The 19,452-nt window shown below is 32.9% G+C and overlaps 1 protein-coding gene across 4 annotated transcripts in view; it reads right to left on the bottom strand.

Moving 5' to 3' along the window:
- LOC102800798 (ADAMTS-like protein 1) overlaps positions 1–19,452 on the bottom strand; it is a 68,459-nt gene that overhangs the window by 12,466 nt on the left and 36,541 nt on the right. For 2 of the 4 annotated variants that reach the window (XM_085506958.1, XM_085506959.1), the window contains exons 3-9: positions 11,083–11,256; positions 10,457–10,696; positions 9,376–9,502; positions 3,038–3,167; positions 1,059–1,260; positions 421–568; positions 68–155 (exon numbers count right to left, since the gene is read on the bottom strand). In XM_085506958.1, the coding sequence (XP_085363084.1) occupies positions 68–155; positions 421–568; positions 1,059–1,260; positions 3,038–3,167; positions 9,376–9,502; positions 10,457–10,696; positions 11,083–11,256 (1,109 nt within the window). Of the gene's footprint in view, positions 1–67; positions 156–420; positions 569–1,058; positions 1,261–3,037; positions 3,168–6,943; positions 7,137–9,375; positions 9,503–10,456; positions 10,697–11,082; positions 11,257–19,165; positions 19,287–19,452 lie in introns of those variants that run through there. The other 2 variants (XM_085506957.1, XM_085506960.1) reach the window with 2 other exon arrangements.

Below are 19,452 nucleotides of genomic sequence, written 5' to 3'. Positions count from 1 at the left end.
TATTTCTGGTATGTTACTGGTATGTTATTGATAATGACTGTGTATGCACACAGTAATAGAGATTTACCTTGGTTCTGAAGATGCCTGAGACAGTTCTTGAATACTTTGGCTCTGTTTGATGACAGTTGGACCAGATATTCGTATTACACCAGCCTCTAAAATGAAATACAACATTTATTTCAATGCAATTATCAAAAATTACTGTTCCATTTTCATATTTCCAATACTTTTAAAAGCATATAAAATATAAAGATTAATAGTTTGTATGAGCGAGCAAGTTTTGAATAAATGCGCGTGTGAGTACAAGTGAGTTAATGGTGAGTATGTTTGTAAGAGGTGAGTGAGTGAGTGAAGGGAACAAATGAGTGGAGAGTATTAGTGAGTAGTGAGTATGAGTGAGTAAAGACAACTTGTATTTACCTTGCTCTTTCACACACAATTCAGACGCTAAACAATGTTTTTCCTCAGATGGTTTAGTGTTAGACGTACATCCATGTGCGATCACTCCATCATGGTTTTTACAGTATACTCTACGGTAAATTATACCACGGCCACAGGTTGCAGAACACTGAAATTGATGTAATATGATGTAATATTGAGTTTATAATAAAGATCCATCCTTCATATGAGAATTACAAAAAGAATCTTCATCCCAATGACATGTAACCTCTCAAAACAACATTTTATTCATCGATGTTACAGTACGTCAGGGACCTTAAAAATAATTTTTACATAAATTTTGCATGGAAAACATACTTTATATATATCAAATGCGAGTTACTTAAAATACTTTATTTCCACAATTTACGCTTCCTTCTTCGTATATTTAATATAATCAACTCATAAAAATTAGTGAAAATAAATTCTATAGAAAACACATAAAAAGCCTTTCAGTGAAAATTAATTTTATTTATTGTATTTTACAAATTATTTAAATTATATTATTTTTAGTCAGTAAAATATATCTCCCAAACACATTTGGCTATCCCTGGAGGTAAAGTATTAAATAATTTCTCAAAAATTATACTGATGTTTTTTTGTTTAAATCTTATTCATACCTGCGACCATGGTTCTGTATACCACATAGGGCATGGTTCCATATTACAAACTCTCTGTAGCGCAGGCCTAGCACCAGAGCACATGGTATCTTCTACTCGAACCAGAAGACCAGATGGAGTCATCTCAACACACAGCACGTTTCTAAACTGCATACCACCACCGCAAGATTTGGTACATGGATTCCATGGATCAGATACCCAACTATAAAGATATTAAATAAATAAGATTAACACATAGACGGTTTGGACATCAAAAAGAAAAAACAGCAGTCTCTCGGCTGAGATAGCTCTGCTGTTAGCAGTGCACATTTCAATTAAAGAACAGAAGATATCATTAGAAAATGAACAATATGTATAGTATCAAAACAATCAGACTTGCGGTTTTCAACAAATCTGGTAGAGGTCCACATGTAGTACCTATATATGTAATATCAAAGCAATTGGACTTGCGGTTTTCAACAAGAAGTCGAAAATATCACTTTTTACCAAAAATTACAAAAATATTCATCAAAATTAGAGAATTGAAGATATCATCATGAAATGAACAAATCTGAGTTAGAACCACATGCAGTACCTATATATGTAATATCAAAGTAATTGGACTTGCGGTTTTCAACAAGAAGTCGAAAATATCACTTTTCACCAAAAATCACAAAAATGTTCATCAAAATTAGAGAATTAAAGATATCATTACAAAATGAAAAAATCTGGTAGAGGTCCACATGTAGTACCTATATATGTAATATCAAAGCAATTGGACTTGCGGTTTTCAACAAGAAGTCGAAAATATCACTTTTCACCAAAAATGACAAAAATATTCATCAAAATTAGAGAATTAAAGATATCATTACAAAATGAAAAAATCTGGTAGAGGTCCACATGTAGTACCTATATATGTAATATCAAAGCAATTGGACTTGTGGTTTTCAACAAGAAGTCGTAAATATCACTTTTTACCAAAAATTCCAAAAATATTCATCAAAATTAGAGAATTGAAGATATCATCATGAAATGAACAAATCTGAGTTAGAACCACTCAAAGCAATTGGACTTGCGGTTTTCAACAAGAAGTCATAAATATCACTTTTTACCAAAAATGACAAAAATATTCACCAAAATTAGAGAATTAAAGATGTCATTACAAAATGAACAAATCTGAGAGAGGTCCACATGTAGTACCTATATATGTAATATCAAAGCAATTGGACTTGCGGTTTTCAACAAGAAGTCAAAAATATCACTTTTTACCAAAAATTACAAAAATATTCACCAAAATTAGAGAATTGTAGATATCATCATGAAATGAACAAATCTGAGAGAGGTCTACCCAAGGTACATATACATCAAGTATCAAAGCATTCAGGCTTATAGTTTTCAAGAAGAAGTCGAAAAAGTAAAACATTGACACGGACGACGACGGACAATCACTCATATGATAAGCTCCGCTCGACAAAGTCGACAGCGGAGCTAAAAATGGCGGGAGTTATGAGCACTGAATATCACTTTTGCTGCTTTTGACATTTGTTGACATATAAAGTGTCATCAATCGAATGGTTATGTAGCATCGACCTATTGGGATCCCCACGAGACCATGCGTAAAAGGATAGGGTAAACACATATTTACTGTATCTTGGCTGGCGTAGATAGCAAATTGTGTAATCAATATACATACTATAAGCAGTTTAATTCTTGCTACTTAAGTTTGCGATTTGATGGTATAATGCCGTTTGTTAATGAACAAAATTCCATGAAAGTCATTTTCAGACTACCCGTACATATGCATGTCAAAGCTGTCTAGCAAATGTGACCCCTTTTTTGTAATATCAATTAAGGCACCAACAAAGAAAAGTGCAGAATTGGTCTCCTAATTAGAGTATTCAAGACATGTGTGTTCAACCCAGGGCAGGATATTAATTGTGTCCCATGATTGCAAAACAACAACCATAATACGACTAGGGGAATGCTTTAGATCATCTAACCTGGGTGGACAATGTTGTTGATTGCAACCCCTCTGCTGAAGTAATGGTTTGTGATTCGGCTGGCATTCACTTTCATCAACCTCTTCACCAGTTCTCACATCCACACACTTGACTTTGGCTACCTGTTCTCCTTTTCCAAACAGAAAAAAAACAAAGAGTGAACAATGTAATAAATAAATAAATAAATAACAACATCCTGAAAGTGATTTAAATGCAGCATTAAGACAAACGTTTAAAAGGGGAGTTGCCATTTCCAGTCACCAATCTTGAAGTCGTCATATCACCAGCCACACAGTTGCAGTTGAGTCAAAGCATATGTACAAGACAGATTTTGATACTTTGAAAACACCTGCTGACAAACAAGCTGCTCTCTGAATGGTCCGACTGGTGTTAGGATATTGGTAATGATATCTTTGAAATGCTTGTTCAACCATTTTTTGTGCAAAAGTAATTTCTGTATAAATTCAAATACTGGTAATCGTTTCATGTATGACAATTTCTTGTCCTTGATTATTTTTCACTGCTACTGGATGGATCTTCATCATGTGCTTATGACAATTACATAACTTTATCTTTATGTACCTTTGTATGCATCTAATAACATGCATAGTTACAGTGAGAATCACTCACAAATCTTAAATACAAACAGAGTTATATATTTTTTACATTATTACATGTAACTGTATTGTAGTAGATTTTAGATATCTAACTTGATATGTTTATTTTAACACCTTTATTACATTTTATAAACCAAAATAGATATGTAATTCATACTATAAGGTTGAAATAAAGAATTATCTTATCTTATATTGATTTATGAATTGGCATTTCCTGAATTTCAAGCTACATGTATGTAAGATCTCCAGTCATAGAAAACATGTCAGCCTTGCAGCAAATAGTTCTTTTATACTAGAAGTCACCTTCAGAGTGAATTGTACTCGGTGAGTGGAGAGGATAAATATGCTACTAATTTGCATAAATTACCCATGATTCTCTGAAAAATTAAATTCTGGTGAAGATGAACATAAGAATATAAGGAAACCACTATTTCACAATAAAACTAATACTGGCACTATGAACACATCAATTAATGTTTAACTTTCATGAAATCTGCTACATTAATTTCATGTGAAGTGGAAAAATAATAATATACATGTAACTCATTGTTTCACAGGCAAATCCAGTGAATATGCACAGTCAAATTTACTGATCACAAATTTAATATAGTAAAACTGGTTTAAACTTTTAACAGCATTTTCAGTTTATTCTCAATAAAAACAATAGAATTACACATTCCTCCTGCTAGAGGGCAGTTTACACGAAGACATTCCATTTTTCAGGTCTCATGCCACTAATCAATCAATGACCAATGGTAGCCCTTATTTTAAATGCCTTGAAGAACCAATGAAAGTTTTTAAATATTTTTTTTCAGGTGTGCCCTATTTGAGGGCATGCATCACCTGGGTCAAAGGTGAGACTAACATGTGGTCTTGTGTTTATTACTTAGCGACTGTGTACCTGTGGGTTTATTCTGTGTGTATTTGGATGTTCTAATCTTGGTGTTTTTACAGTGATTTCTCTAGGTGCAATCCAAATACAGTAGGTGTGTCTTGTTTACCTGAGATTTTCAAGAGTTTGAACTGGCCAACATGTTAGTTTTTTCATGTGGTTGATTACTGGCATGTTGATTTCCCATTTTTGAGCCATGTTTTCAACTTTGTTTATCATTTACATATAGCAATCTCGTCATATGTTAACATTGTCGTCTATGAAAATTCAATTAGTGGTATGAGCCCTGAAAGTACATGTAATCCCACTGACAGGAAGTCAGGTTTGTGCAGATAGGCAAGCAAATGGGTGAATGGGGCAGGCATGTTTTTTTACTATTTCAATTTATGTTTTGTAGTTCTTCTGAAATTTACAAATTTTCCCATTAAGAATGTTAAGCAATGTACAAGTGGACATGTTTTTGAAATAATAAATTTATTGGTCATTCATTGTTTTTTATATTTTTATTTGAACTGGTATACAAAGAGAGCTTGAACCAAAACAAACAAATATGCACAGTAACACTTCCCAGGATGCAACCAAAGGTCAGTTTCTTGAGAAAAAAATTAATATTTCTAATTTCAAAGAAATCAAAGTAGCAGAAACAAAAATTTTCTTTCAACAACATAAACTGGACTGTTGTTATTGTTGATCATCTTTTGAGAAGACAGCAGTATATCGACACTTCTTACATTACAGAATCCATACTACCATAAAACCTTTATTAAAAGCAGCATCATTAACAGAAGTCACACCCACTCTTCTTGAAAAATTGAGAACCAAAAATTCACCATTTCTTGTATGTGTTGATGCTCTAATAGAAGCTGCATCTTCTCTGTTGCATTGTAACATTTTAATAGAAAATTTTACAGAAATTGCAAAAAAATGTATTAAATAAGAGAAAATTATTGTTTTATGATTGCATTGTTTCTCTGACAATTAAGTATGAATTTTGGCCGATTTAAAAAAATACTTTTTGCGCTAATTGCACTTGCAAGCGTTGACAGTATATGCATGTACCCCCCCCCCCGGTACGTGCATTTTGCCATCAGATCAGTAATCTATATTTAAAACATCTTGACAGGACTTTACGACTATCTGAAGTTATATTATAAAATATTTTGTGATATCCCATGCAAAGTGCATGCCATGTGCAGTCAAACAAAGTAACATCTGAATTTGAAAATAGTATTTTTTACCAAAAATGACAAAAAACTAAAATTAGAAAATTCAAAAGATGATTTTTTTTTTGTCAGTGGCTTCAAAACTTTCCTATTTTATTTGGATGTCACACTTTTTTGTGTAATATAATTGGAACATGTGAACATGCCATTAAGAGCAAAAATTTAAAGGGAACCTCAATCCAAACAACATAATGATCCCTAAAGAAAAAGCTTCACAAATGTAGGAGAATGCAATTTACAGTTTTTTATATCAGTTTTCATTCTCTAGATATTCAACTTTTCATCGATATTATGTCGTCAGCCATCTTGATTCTCAAGCAAAGGATTATGGGTAAAGTATGACATCATAGAATCTGTTGTCAGAAATTGAGAAAATTATTTCATCTTTAACATGAGAAATACTGATGCGAATTAGTTCAAATTTTCTTCAAATTACTGTTTTAATGTTTACCGGTAATTGCGACAACTACCGCAGAATGTGTGCTTTCTACACCCCTTCTGATCACCTGGAAATGAGTTCTGAAAATTTACCACCATAGTTCCATGACTACAGAAGTAGCAATTAAAATAAATGTTAGCAAAAGTTTGGAAGCAAGAACATTACCATTACAAATTCATTTACATTTCTAACTCCATCTAACAACTAGCAAGCAAGTAATGCAAAAATGTGTGGTTTTTTTGCTGTAAAATTAATATTATGGCCTGTATACAAGTGATAAGACAAGCACCTGTATTTTTTGTCATATTTTTCTCAATCTATGTAATAAAAGAAGTAAAATGAACATCATTGCACTAAATGAGTACTGCAACAGGTTATAGCAGACAACAGACAAAATCAACTGACTATTTGTTTTTTTGATTGCCATATTGTACAGAAAGTATACAGAAAACTATAGAATTTCTCACCTACTATGAAATATGTCGGTCATATAATAAAATGAACACTCTGATGTCACGTCATATGGACTTATTCTAAAAGTCCTTAGAAATGAGTTATTATTCAACTAGGAAATTAATCTAAAGAAATCTACATATGCCTGTACTTAAACCGTGTATTCATTTAGTAAATGTTGTTTCACCCTCATATTACATAGATAGAAAAATATAAACAAATATGCCCTTTAATTATGCGTACGAAGGCCAAAAGAAAAAGCAAAAAAAAATCACACCATACCTCCTCCACAAGTATGCGAGCATTGTGTCCATCCTAAATCCTGCCACAGAAACAGCCTGGGCACATGATACTGGTAGTGCACCTTCTCATGCTTGCTGCTGGCTTCAGTGTATAGTACCTTAAATATACATGCATGCAGCATATGGTGTGTTATAACCCTTTGAATGCCTCATTTTTACCGTCTGAAATTATTGTGGAACATTTTTCAAATTTTTACGCATTTTTTTTTAATTTTTGAGTTGATTTTGAACCTAGTGGACATAATTTCACACTGGCTACACGTATTGATCAAAATAGTTGAAAAATATTTGTTCGTAAGGTGACATAAATTGAAATTGGCATTCAAGGGGCTAATAAACAGTGCAAAAAGTAGCAATTATATTATATATGTATATATAGCATTGTAATTCTACAGAAAACCACAAACCACAGTTACTACAATATTAACACACCAGATTGGTTACTACAGCAACGATAATATGCTAAAGCTGCAAAAAAAATTATTGTTATCAGTAAGTACTACATAGAATGTGCTACAAGATCTCTAGTCAGTATGTTAGTGATTTTGTTAGTGGTGCGTTAAATTAAATGGTCTACATTTGAAAAGATAGGAAACTTCCAGGGTTGTGAAAATAGTGCTTGTACTGTGCATCCAGCTTGTTAAAATATCAGTTTTCGGGAGTTTTTTGTTGTTTTTAGAATCTGGGGTATTCTGTTAGATTTGTCTAAATCTTAAAATGATTAGGATTGATTTTTTTTTTCATTATAGTATGCATTTTTGTAGATTTGTTTATATTTGGAAAGATATCGGTTGTCACCATTAATAGGCTTGCCTCGTCCATGTATTTTACATACCATATTTGGGCATGGTTTATGCATACTCACTGTCATACTTAGGTTAGCTTTGGTTGGTCCTGTTAAGCTGATGATTTCTTTTCCACTGCGAGTGAGGAAAAAATCCACAGAATTTTCTTCAATTTCGTACTTTCCTGCCTTTGTTAAATAGCGCATGTTCTGATTCAGTCCTTTCCTGGTTTTCTGGCCCCTTACACCCATGTGAGCTCGCCCTCTATGGGTGAACTTGATGTTGCGACTACCAACCGGTAAAATCATCAATTCCTCAATGCCTGCGATTGTCAAATTAATTTGTTTTAAGAATCACTGAGAGTTGACTATAGAGGGCACTCTACAGCAGTTTTTATCACAAAACAAAATAATTTTCTTATTTACAAAATGAACTTTGTACGGTACATGTAGCATAGCAATTATTTTATTTAACGATACCGAAAATGGTACATAAAAACATATGAATATGCAGTACTTTACCAACATGAAGATTTTCATATCAAGAACTTATTTACCAATTAAATGTGTATGTTTTATGTGTAGTTAATTACAAATCACTGAGAAATACATCAAACATCATTATGATAAATATATTATATGGAATTTTTATTGGATATCAGAAATTCTCATGAATAGAGAAAACTAATATTTATTGAAATACAGCAAGCAGTCTTTGCATACGGCATGTTCACTAAAATTTATACATGTTTAAAAAGTAAATAATGCACATTTTTTTCATGATTCTTTCGCACATGATTCAACAACTGTGTGACGTTTTTGGGACTACTTTATTGCATGTGTCTGAATACATACTTTTGTAATGGTGTCATATGTCACCTGATCACCCGAGTGTATTTTTATGAAAAAAGTAGTGCCATTGGTGTAACTGAAAATGGCGGAATAAACAGGAAGTTAAACTTGAGAGCTCTCTGGTTTTTTTTGATGTTTTGTGTGTTGTCAACACATCAAAATTAAACTGCCACTCTTAAAATATTGTGGTGCATTCTGAAACTAAAGCAGTTTAGTCATCAGATTTTGTAGTGGCTTAAGAGTAGTCCTCAAAGAAATAAAGTTGCTCAAAATCTGCAGATGAATGGGTAGATATAATGTTTTTCTTAGTAAATTACCACCTTCTTCAGCCAATTGGCAAATGGGGTGAAGACAAGAAAAATTCTTAATATTATTCTGATTTTGGGAGAAGTGAAAATACACTTATATCTGTGAGGTTTTATGATTATAAATTATGATTTACTCAGAATAAAAATAACTTTTTGGATTTCCTCTCAGCGATTGGTGGTGAAAAAGTTGCATAATTTGTTGTAGCCAATTGAAAATGCGATACGCAGCGTGAGGAATAGTTACCAAAAGCCCCTAGTAGGTTATTGTTCTTTAGCTGAAACAACATACCTTTTATATATATTATACTACGCACTCTACGAAAAACCAAACCATGTAATTTCACATTCAGTTCTGAGCACAACACACAAAATTAAAATACTACCATTGAAAAATAAATATTCATATAGTCATGATGTGATTATTTTCATGACATGTTTCACTATACTGACAATGATAAGTTTAAATACCTCTGGCAATGACCGCTGAAAGTTTCTTTGTTCCCTTTATTTGTTTACACGTTGAACCATCACCGTTGCAGACTCCACATTCATCTTCAACAGCAGTGGAATTCAATTCATAATCACAACCAACCGGCTAAAATTAAAAATTAAATTTGTAGTTATCACACAGCCACAAGTAATCAATGTCAGTCATGCGGGAGAGGATAACAACACCAATAATTGTGATGAGAGTGGTAGTAAACAATGACAACGATAACAACAAGGATAAGGACAGATGTTTTACTATCATAACCATATCCCAATGCTTGACATTTCTTGAACTCAGACACCAAGGCAGGCAACTCAAATTTTACCAGTCCTGAAAGAAAGCTGTTAGTCTTGCATTGAAGTTTATTTTCAAATGCTTCCATTCCAAATGATCGAGTAATGACTAAGAACTTCAACCAATTAGTGTGAGGTAAGTATGGCTTAACATAGTAAAATATGTTACCGGGGGTAACAGTCATTTATTAATCAGCAGTAGATATCGCACTAAAGAGGGCATGCTTTTTTACTTATTTTACTTCAAATGTGTTGTGCAGTCACTTTCACTTTGCTGGAAGATCAATCCCTTAGAATCAACTCAACATTTTGTGATAAGTGCCAATATGCAAAACGAGTAATTAGATTTCCCTAGTTTGAACGTAGCAGGTCGTAAGGTCAACCGAAGTTTTACACTGAGTGAGATTTCCATTTAAAACATGATTTTTGTCACTATGCTAATTGTTGCTATTTTCGTATTGATCATCAGAAGAGAACAGTGCTAATTCCATTCAATTTACTATTTATTGATTTAAAATTACATTTTGGGAATTTTCACTAGTCAGACTGGAGAGTAACCCATCTCTGGCACACAGGAAGGTAGTATTTTAAAACACTGCATATACCTAGTAATTGTCACAACAAATGAATAACTTCAAAAGTAAAATAACAACAACAGTGGTTGTGTGGACAGGAACATACAATGATGAATGCCACTGATGATGATTAAAAATTAAACTACACAGATTAAATCGGCCAATAATGATGTGAGACATAAAATACTTACCAAGCATTCACCGTTTATACACATATCCCTGCCATTACGATAACATGGAGTACCGTCTAGTACTTTTGGTGCAAGTTCCTCAACAATGTTGTCATATCCTACTGCTTGGCAAATCAAAGCACATGGCTGGCGCATTTTACCGATCTTTGGAATCCACTCAAATGATACATCACCAAATTGTACATCATTAAAAGCTGAACACTGTTGTGCTCTAAAATCAGCAGAACCAGAACAACATGCCTACAGAGTGAAATACCGCCCTCTATAGTTAATGAACATGTATTATTTTGTTTTCATGCAAGTTCATACATATGTGAAACTAATCCTATTGAGGGCAGTATAATAAATTTATATAGGTACCAGAGAGAATTAAAATTACGGATTTTATTGTTTTATACTTATAAAATTTTATAAATTTCAAATTTGAATTCCAAAGTCAACTCTTTTCAGCTTTCACAAAATAAACCTTCATAATTTTTTTTCACACTTTTTAAAACCTTTTTAAAACCTTTGGTCTACAATTAATTAAGAAATTATAGAAAAATAGATAAAACAAGTTAAAACTTCCAATATTTAATTTGCTTATTGTAAATAACCTTAAAAATGCTCAAATTATTACAAATCACCTGTGTGCTGCATGTTCGATATCGAATTGATTTTCCGGCGCAGTCTTCGTGGCGATCACGATCACGATCACAATCACGGAGTGAGTAGGAAGCGCCACCTCCACAGGTCCGGGAACATTCACTCCATGCCGACCAGGGTGACCAGGCCAAGGCATGACCAATGCAGATTAAAGACTACAAATAGAAACAAATAGACCGGAATGAATGTCAATAAAAACATGAAAATGAGATATAAAATTGAGCGGCCACACTGGAATTTGAAAACCCTAGTCCTATTACTTACATTTCTCTGTGTATTTTGCATATTTTTTTTTTTTACAATATCTTAACACAAGCATACTTCTCTCAAATCAACTAGGCCGATACTTGATCATACTTAATGTCAAAAAAAGTTTGAAAACTATTGTATCTAACACAATATTCACCAGTGCAGGATGGGAAAAAAACATGTCCTCTTGTGTAATTTCTTTCCATTCACTTATGTTATGAGAAGTAAACAAATTTAAAACCACATCCAATAGCAACAGCTACAGAAGCAGCAACAAAAACAACTTTTGAACAGTCATCTTCTTTCAGTTCAAAAGACTGGTTAGTTTGGTACTTACAAGTACAGATAAAATGAGAAGCCATCTAACTTCATTAGTTACAGAGAAAATACTTCTTAATTTGTGCATGCCTTTACCATTTAATACGGATAGTTTAACAATATGTTACCAGTTGACTCAGTAGATGACTTCAAGTATGATCAAATTAAATGAATTGTACAGGCATGTTATGTTTCCAGGTCAACGCAGTATCATGAGGTCACTACCTTGCCTGTAGCATCCAATACTGATTAGTTTTTCTGGGTTTTATTACAATTAAAGAAACTTCACAGAATCAAGTAGCTAGATATCTTAATCGCATCTATAACAATTTGTCTACAGTATAGTTGAAGATCAGGGTGGGCTGTACTTGAAAACTTTGCCAAGGGGTGTACACGACCACATATAGAGCAGTCGTGTATGGAAAAGCAGAGAACCGAAGAGAATCTCATGTGACCCTTTGTTAGAGTTTTAACCTCGCTGAGCGTTCAGAAGTGCATTTTTTGAATACCATGTATATTGCCTGTGGTAAAACTGGCTAGATTCACACTTTCTTACAAGGACATTTGAACTTTCCAGCATGTAGCATATTAGTTATAGCACATTTTTTACACTTGTTAGAAAACTAGTCAAAAAAAGTAATATCAAAGTAACCATACTGTATTCGCTCTATTAAAAGCACATCTTCAACAGAAGCGCCCATAAACAAAAATTGCATGCATCGTATACTGGATCATTAAAAAATGGCTTATTTTGATCATCAACATATTTCTGTCAGTGGATGTGCTACTAATATAGCAAATATGGTAATATTGTCCAAACATCCAGGCCTCCTAGTCCGTCCTTTCAGCGCAATTTTTATTAATATTTTGACTTAACTGTTCAACCATCCAGATTGTGTGAAAATTCTTGCTCCCAGAGTTGCATTCACAAAAAAAAAATGCTTTTACTATTATTATTAAAACATAGTTGTGTAAAATTAGTTATCTGTTTGTTAGTTAACAGAAAAACAACTACCTATATTATGGTCAGATTATTATTTTTTTCTCATGCCTTTTCCTGCTCAAGAGGATGCATTTCTTATTGAAGAACATGTCAATCCAAAACTTTTACATAACCATCATAGGATCAAATTTTATACATTGTATGGCTTATTTTTGTTCAGACTTTCGTGCACAAATTTTCTGCACTTTTTTCTTATATTCTTCAATATTTCAGGAAATGAGCCCTAATTTAGAACCAACAGACAACATTTTGATAAAATTGTAGTTTTCACTCAAAAAATTTGACTATTTTTTTCAAATTTTTGAAGGAAAGTGCAGACTATAAATGGGACTACCGGTATTTTGTGAATTTGTGATGAAAGAGGGAAGTGGTGGTGAAAGGGTTAACAAGAGATAACCTACAATTACACAGTTACTAGCAAATCATGAGTTAGTGTGTTGCAAGTGGCACTTATTTTTGCTACCATATAAACTAAAAGTACTGATAAAAACGGAAACAGGGCATGACCTTAAATCAAGTATTCAGAATGTTTGAAATTGGGTACTCTATGACTACTTGACTATGCTTAGCATACACTTAAGACCAAGCTCACAAACAAGAAGCTTTATTATAGAAATACTTGAAATGCTGGAAAACAAGATACCCGTCCGAATGTACTCTATTTCTGTAAGTTTCTTCTTCTGGTATATTTATTATTATATATCAGATTTAATTATAAAATATTGAATATTATTGAAATTAATCTTACATATACTTTTAATGAAGGTTGTAAAATAGAAATTTCTTTGGATTACTATAATCCTTATATTACTTGAAGTATTTAATTTCTGATGAAACCATTTGTTCTTTTTCTTCAGCAAGTCAAGGCAGAGGTTATCAATCTGACTGGACATTTTTTTATGAGAAATATAATTAGTTATATCTGAGAGTCCCTGTATTTTGGTTACAAGGTTCAAACTTTCATCACACTATGCCAACATTATTCAGATGCCTCCGACAATAATTATTTGTTCCTAGTTGAATCAATGGAAAGATATGGTAGCGAACAAACTTACAAAATCAAGACTGAACTGACTTTGATTCAGGACAAATTTCTGAACTTTCAAAGTGTACTTTATGTTCACTATCGATCTCCACTTAAAACATACTGGAGTTTTAATTTCAATTTAGCTAAAACCGAGCCTTTGAAAAAAAAATTGACTGGAATTTCTACTAAACATCTAATACTTCTAACTATGATTGGTATGAATATTTTTAGATTACAGCGTCTGTGCTAGCTACAAAAGAAAAGTATAGATTTCACTTCAAATAAATACTTAGTATTCTCAATGAACACGAGCAATAAACAGACTATGCCAGAATTTGGCATTTCAAACATAAAACCGTACACTTTAAAATGATGTTATACATACTATTCAGTATATACAGTTTATTTTTTTACTGCTCCAAGGTTTTCTTTCCCCCTACAAAGTTTATTTTGAGACTTTCAAATTTGAAACTTAGATGTTTGTTTTGAATGCCCAGTGACTATTAATTCATCACACTGGTCTGTATAAAGTAAGACTTTTTCAGAGCGTTTAATATATTTATACAAGTAAGGTTCACATTCCATAAAGGACAGCCTGGAACACCAACAAATAAGTAATATTGTAGCTAGCTTTTTACAAAATAGTACACCTGTTTTTACACACACTAATGGCAAATCTAACCTTTTCACCACCAGTTCCCTCTTTTCATCATAAATTCACAAAATAGTCTTGTTTATAGTCTGCAATTACTTTCAGAAGATTGGGACAAAAATAGCGAAATTTTTTGAGTGAAATCTGAAAATATACTCAAGTTTTTTCTGTTGGCTCCAAAATTAGGGCTCATTTCTAGAAATATTGAAGAGTATTGCAGAAAAATATAGGCAAGAAAGTCTGGTGTTAAAAAGGCTAAACATAAGAGAATACAAAATGATCACTCTATGCTGAATGATTCAATTTTCTCATTGGATCAACATACAAAATTATTGCTTAAATATTAAAAATAATATTGAGCATAATACAGAATTATTTTTTGTACAGCTTGGAACATTTATTTTTTTCATTTTTTGGTAGATTTGTTTATTATTTTTTGGCAGAGTACTGTGGAATACTTTATTTTCGCTGGAATTAATTTTCGGTGAAAAAGCTTTTTGGGCGTTTTGTATGGAATTTATTTTCACTAATTTTTGATGAGTTTAATGTGAAATATAGGAAAAAAAGTATATTCGCTGGATTTTATTTTCACGGAATCGTCCCTTCAGCGAAAATAAATTCCAAGCGAAAATAAAGTATTCTACAGTACTTGTTTTTTTCACAACTTATTTATTTAGCTGCACTTCCCTACTTGAGTGAAATAAGCAATGTACTCCTAAATAACTTGAACTCTCAGATTTCCTGTTTTATTAGCTGGGCTATTTGCTAACAACTTGACAATAAACCACTATATAAATAGAACGTGATGATTGAATAAACTATTACCCACCCAAAATCACATCAACAGTCCAGTAGACCAATATTATATAAACAAATTGCAGAAAATCAACAGCAGTATAGGCCAAACAAGATCCCAAAAATCAACAGTCGGTGGAGGATTACAAACAAGACAGCTGTCATGAATAGAACCATTCTTATACAAAAAGTGGCCATTGATAGCAAGCTATCATGGGATTTTTAAAAACTAATTTTCTTAACAAAGTCCACATTTTCTAACATGATATATGGGAACAAGAAAAAGGCCTTAAGCAGCTCCACTGAGAATGATCAAACTGTTGAAAACTGTCAACAAAATTGTGCATCGAGATATCTGCCTAAAAACACCAAGAGATCAAAAACCACTTATCCCCTATTTTGGAAGTTTGATTCGATTGCCAGAAGCCTAGGATACAGCTGTCTTCTAATCACCTTTAAGATCTGGGGATCTGGGTCAATCCAACTTTTGAAGAACTTGGGGTAACATTTATTCGAATACTTGGTTATGCAAACCAATATACGCTTTTGCATTACACAAATTTAAGTATGTTTGTTCAGCTTAAATTAAAGCGAGGGAGTCATCATCTGCGCATGCGTCAGATGGCCATAGCGTGTCATTGTTTACAAACAAGCATCTACCATTTAGCCTTTGCGTTCTTAGCTGGTGTTGTTATTATTGCATGGGACTCAATTCCTGCGCATGCACAGTCGACAACCCTCTCGCTTTAATTTTTACCAGAAAATAGACAAGAATTGATTAAACACTTTTCACATGCTTCCAGTAATAATGTAAATTTCTTTAATTTTGCGGGACAGTATTTTGCGAGTTGCCATATTGTGTAGCAGTGAAAATTTCTCTTCTGTCATACTACACAGAGTCAGTGAACTTTTGCTATTTTTTTTCATGATTGCCATAAAATAATCAAATCGAGAAAAAAATACAGTTTGCAGTATTTCCTTAGTAACCATGGTATCAAATACGAAAATACAAAAATATGATTTTCATGGAATTTTGACCTAATCTGACAATTCTATTTATATTTACTAGATTTGCTAGTGAAATTAAATACCCATGGTAAATATTATGGTAATTTGTTGGTATATTTGAATAGTAGCCAAGTTTTTATTATATTTCTCTTTCACACTTTCAAAGCATTAAAGCTGGTGAGGAGCATACATTCATCAAATGTTTGTTTTCGTAAATATTTTTTCTGCCAAGCGACATTTCCGGGAAATGAGGCCACTGCTGTCTTTTCTGAAGTTTTTGTTGTTGGTCTAATTGCATGTGCATTTTCCTGAACCAAATATTGTGTGTTCAGAAAGCAGGGCAGACAGTACTCTGATTTATACTACTGAATAAACAGTGGGCTCTGGAATCGAACATAAAACATCCCAGATGTGAGAACACACAAACCACTATTACTCAGGTATTGTGTTTTCAAACAGTGTCTAAACAAACAATGTATGTTAACCTTTTTACTACCAGTTCCCTCTTTTTATCACAAAATAGTTCCATTTATAGTCTGCCCTTTTCTTTAGAAGATTGGGACAAATAAACAAATTTTTTAGTAAAAACTGAAAATCAACTCAAATTATGTTGGCTCCAAAATTAGGGTTCATTTCCAGAAATATTGACGAAAATAAGCAAAACAAGTGCAGACAAATTTGAGCAAGAAAGTCTGTTGGTGAATAGGTTAACAATGAAAAACTGATCAAAGAAGCAATTTTCAGAGAAATTATGAAGAATAGTTTTGTAGTTTCTAAGTACTTGAAAACTATATTCCATAGATAAGCACAAAACCAGAGAAAGGGAAATTTTATGATACACTTATTGCATTTTGAATGTTGTAGTTTTTTTCCCATACTGTTCCCTCTGATAGTATTGTTGTACACTACAGTTTTTTTATTTTTAAATGCACTACAAATGAGATAAAAATGAGCCAGGAGAGAATGTCCATCACAATCCACACACATTTTTTGGTCTGAGCCAGGAGAGAATGTCCATCACAGCCAATACAAATTTTTCGGTCTGAGCCAGGAGAGAATGTCCATCACAGTCCATAAAAATTTGACTAAAGTACGTAACATCATTTGCATTCCCACACACTGTGTTGAATATATTCACACACACAAAAACATGCTAGGCCATGGGAAATAATTTGTTTGTAGCTCTTAGGTACCTTGTTTTGTAAAGAATAAATAGTTTAGTACATTTCAGAGTTGTGGATTTGTTTAAATATGTTCTACGAGGACAATAACCCAACTGCATGTATATATTAGAAGCTTTTCTGATGAGAAGAGAGAGAATGACATTAGATAATGGTACAAGGTTTAACTTCAGCAATTTCATTAGATTTTTTTAATCATAGTTTTGATAGCAACTGAACAATAAAAGTGGAAAATTGTTCTGTTGAGATGTGGCAGTTTATGACTTTTATATAGTAAAAACTGCCTTTACAATTTACTGGAATTAACTTTTCAATGTTAGATTAATTTAAAACATGAAATTGATTTTCAGTGATTTGTGAGAAGATACATGCAAACCGTCAACTATTATTTCATTATTCTAGCACTATTTTTTTCACTTATTTCACTGAGTTTATTTGACTCTGATAGTTACAGAACGCGTTTTCACTGAAATTGTTGCCGAAGGGAGAACAAAATTGTTACCAAGCCAGAATGTCAGATTCCTTCACTGAGAAATTTGGAAAATTCAATTACTAGAGTGAATACTGTAAACTTCTCGTGAAGATAAAATAAAATGTCTTGAAATTTTTCAATTTTTATTTACTAACAAGATTATAAAAGCATGTTACAGTATTCACTGTACTGTAATTTAATTTCACACATTTCCTAGTAAAGCCATGTGACTTTCTGGCTAGCTAACAATTTGAGCCCACCAGTGGAAACTAATGTGTTAAGTACATGTTGTATAAGCAGAAAGACTGCTATTTTAAAGTGGAGCAAAACAGAGCATTGTTTACGGTGAAGCAAAGAAAACGAGTAGTGTTATCTGACATACTGCTATTCAGCCTACATTGTATTTCAACACTGTGACCACAATGATCAGTTGAATCAAAGTCACCCTCCCGCTGATCAACTCACAGTCCCAAAGAAAAGGAGATCTAATCAGAAAGAACCACAGAGAAAATGAACAATGAACAATAGGAGTTAACAAGTTTTATAATTGCCTTAGTTTTAATTGTAATTATACAGAAACTTCAGACGTACAAACTTGACAATGTGCTCAGTAATACTTTGAAAACCTGATAATAACAGGTTTGTTCTATTTACCAATAAGGTATATTTCTACATCTTCTGGTTACTGTTTAACTATAATAGTTTTTTTCTGAATGAAATTTGCTGAATCCCTTATTGTTGAGCATTAAAATGAAAAAATGTGATGAATCGTCTGGACTGAATTAAATTTTGCGTCATAAAAACAGTTCAATAAACTTGGAAAAGAGAGGGGTGGGAAACATTCTTGTTCTCAAGACATTTTTTAACACTGATATAACAATCAGTAACATCACTATAGTAACGATCACACAATTCATGAATTCTAACATGATAAGATATCACTAAAAGTACAGAAATGACTATGATATACACCAAATTTTATTAAACAATAATTACATTGTTATAAAATCTTTAACAGTAGAGCACTGCATATTTTTTCTTCAAAAAAAGATAATCACAAAGAAAATTATTTTCATAAGAAAACCAATCGGCTTCAATGGTCACAGCATGGGTTCTTTATGACAAGAGGTTATCAGGCCAGAATTCCATCCAATCTTAAATGACCCCAAACTTTGCAGGTTAAGTGTCTGGCTTTCTAACCAGGTACACACAAACACGGACCATAAGTGCTTCACACAATAACACGATAATATGCCAAGCATTTGTCAAGACACCCTGTGATAGAACCTCCTCAATAACGATCTCTTAAAATCTGTAATATTACGATCATTGACAAAATAAAAAAAGTTACCTACTCACCATGATCATGATTAGCCTAGAAGCGGGTGGGGGACGTGAACGAGGCATGTCAACAGTATGAATGAAAATAACCGAATGGAAAGACCGGGTTAGAAGACTTCAAGTGATTATTGTTGACAAGTAATTGGTGTTAGTATTTCACTACGCTGTCAGCACACACACTCTGTGCGTTCAAGCAAGAGGCAACATGCTGCCTCAACAGGAGTGATTGTCCACCAATTTAGTCTCCACTCTGAACAAGTCTATTCACAATTCCAAGAGACGGCGACAGTGTCAGGCAGGTATGG

The sequence above is a fragment of the Saccoglossus kowalevskii genome, chromosome 13 (assembly GCF_978046115.1).
Source record: "Saccoglossus kowalevskii chromosome 13, keSacKowa6.1, whole genome shotgun sequence".
Classification (NCBI taxonomy): domain Eukaryota; kingdom Metazoa; phylum Hemichordata; class Enteropneusta; family Harrimaniidae; genus Saccoglossus; species Saccoglossus kowalevskii.
Note: the sequence above shows the minus strand (reverse complement) of the source record. Positions and strands in the feature narration are given on the sequence as shown.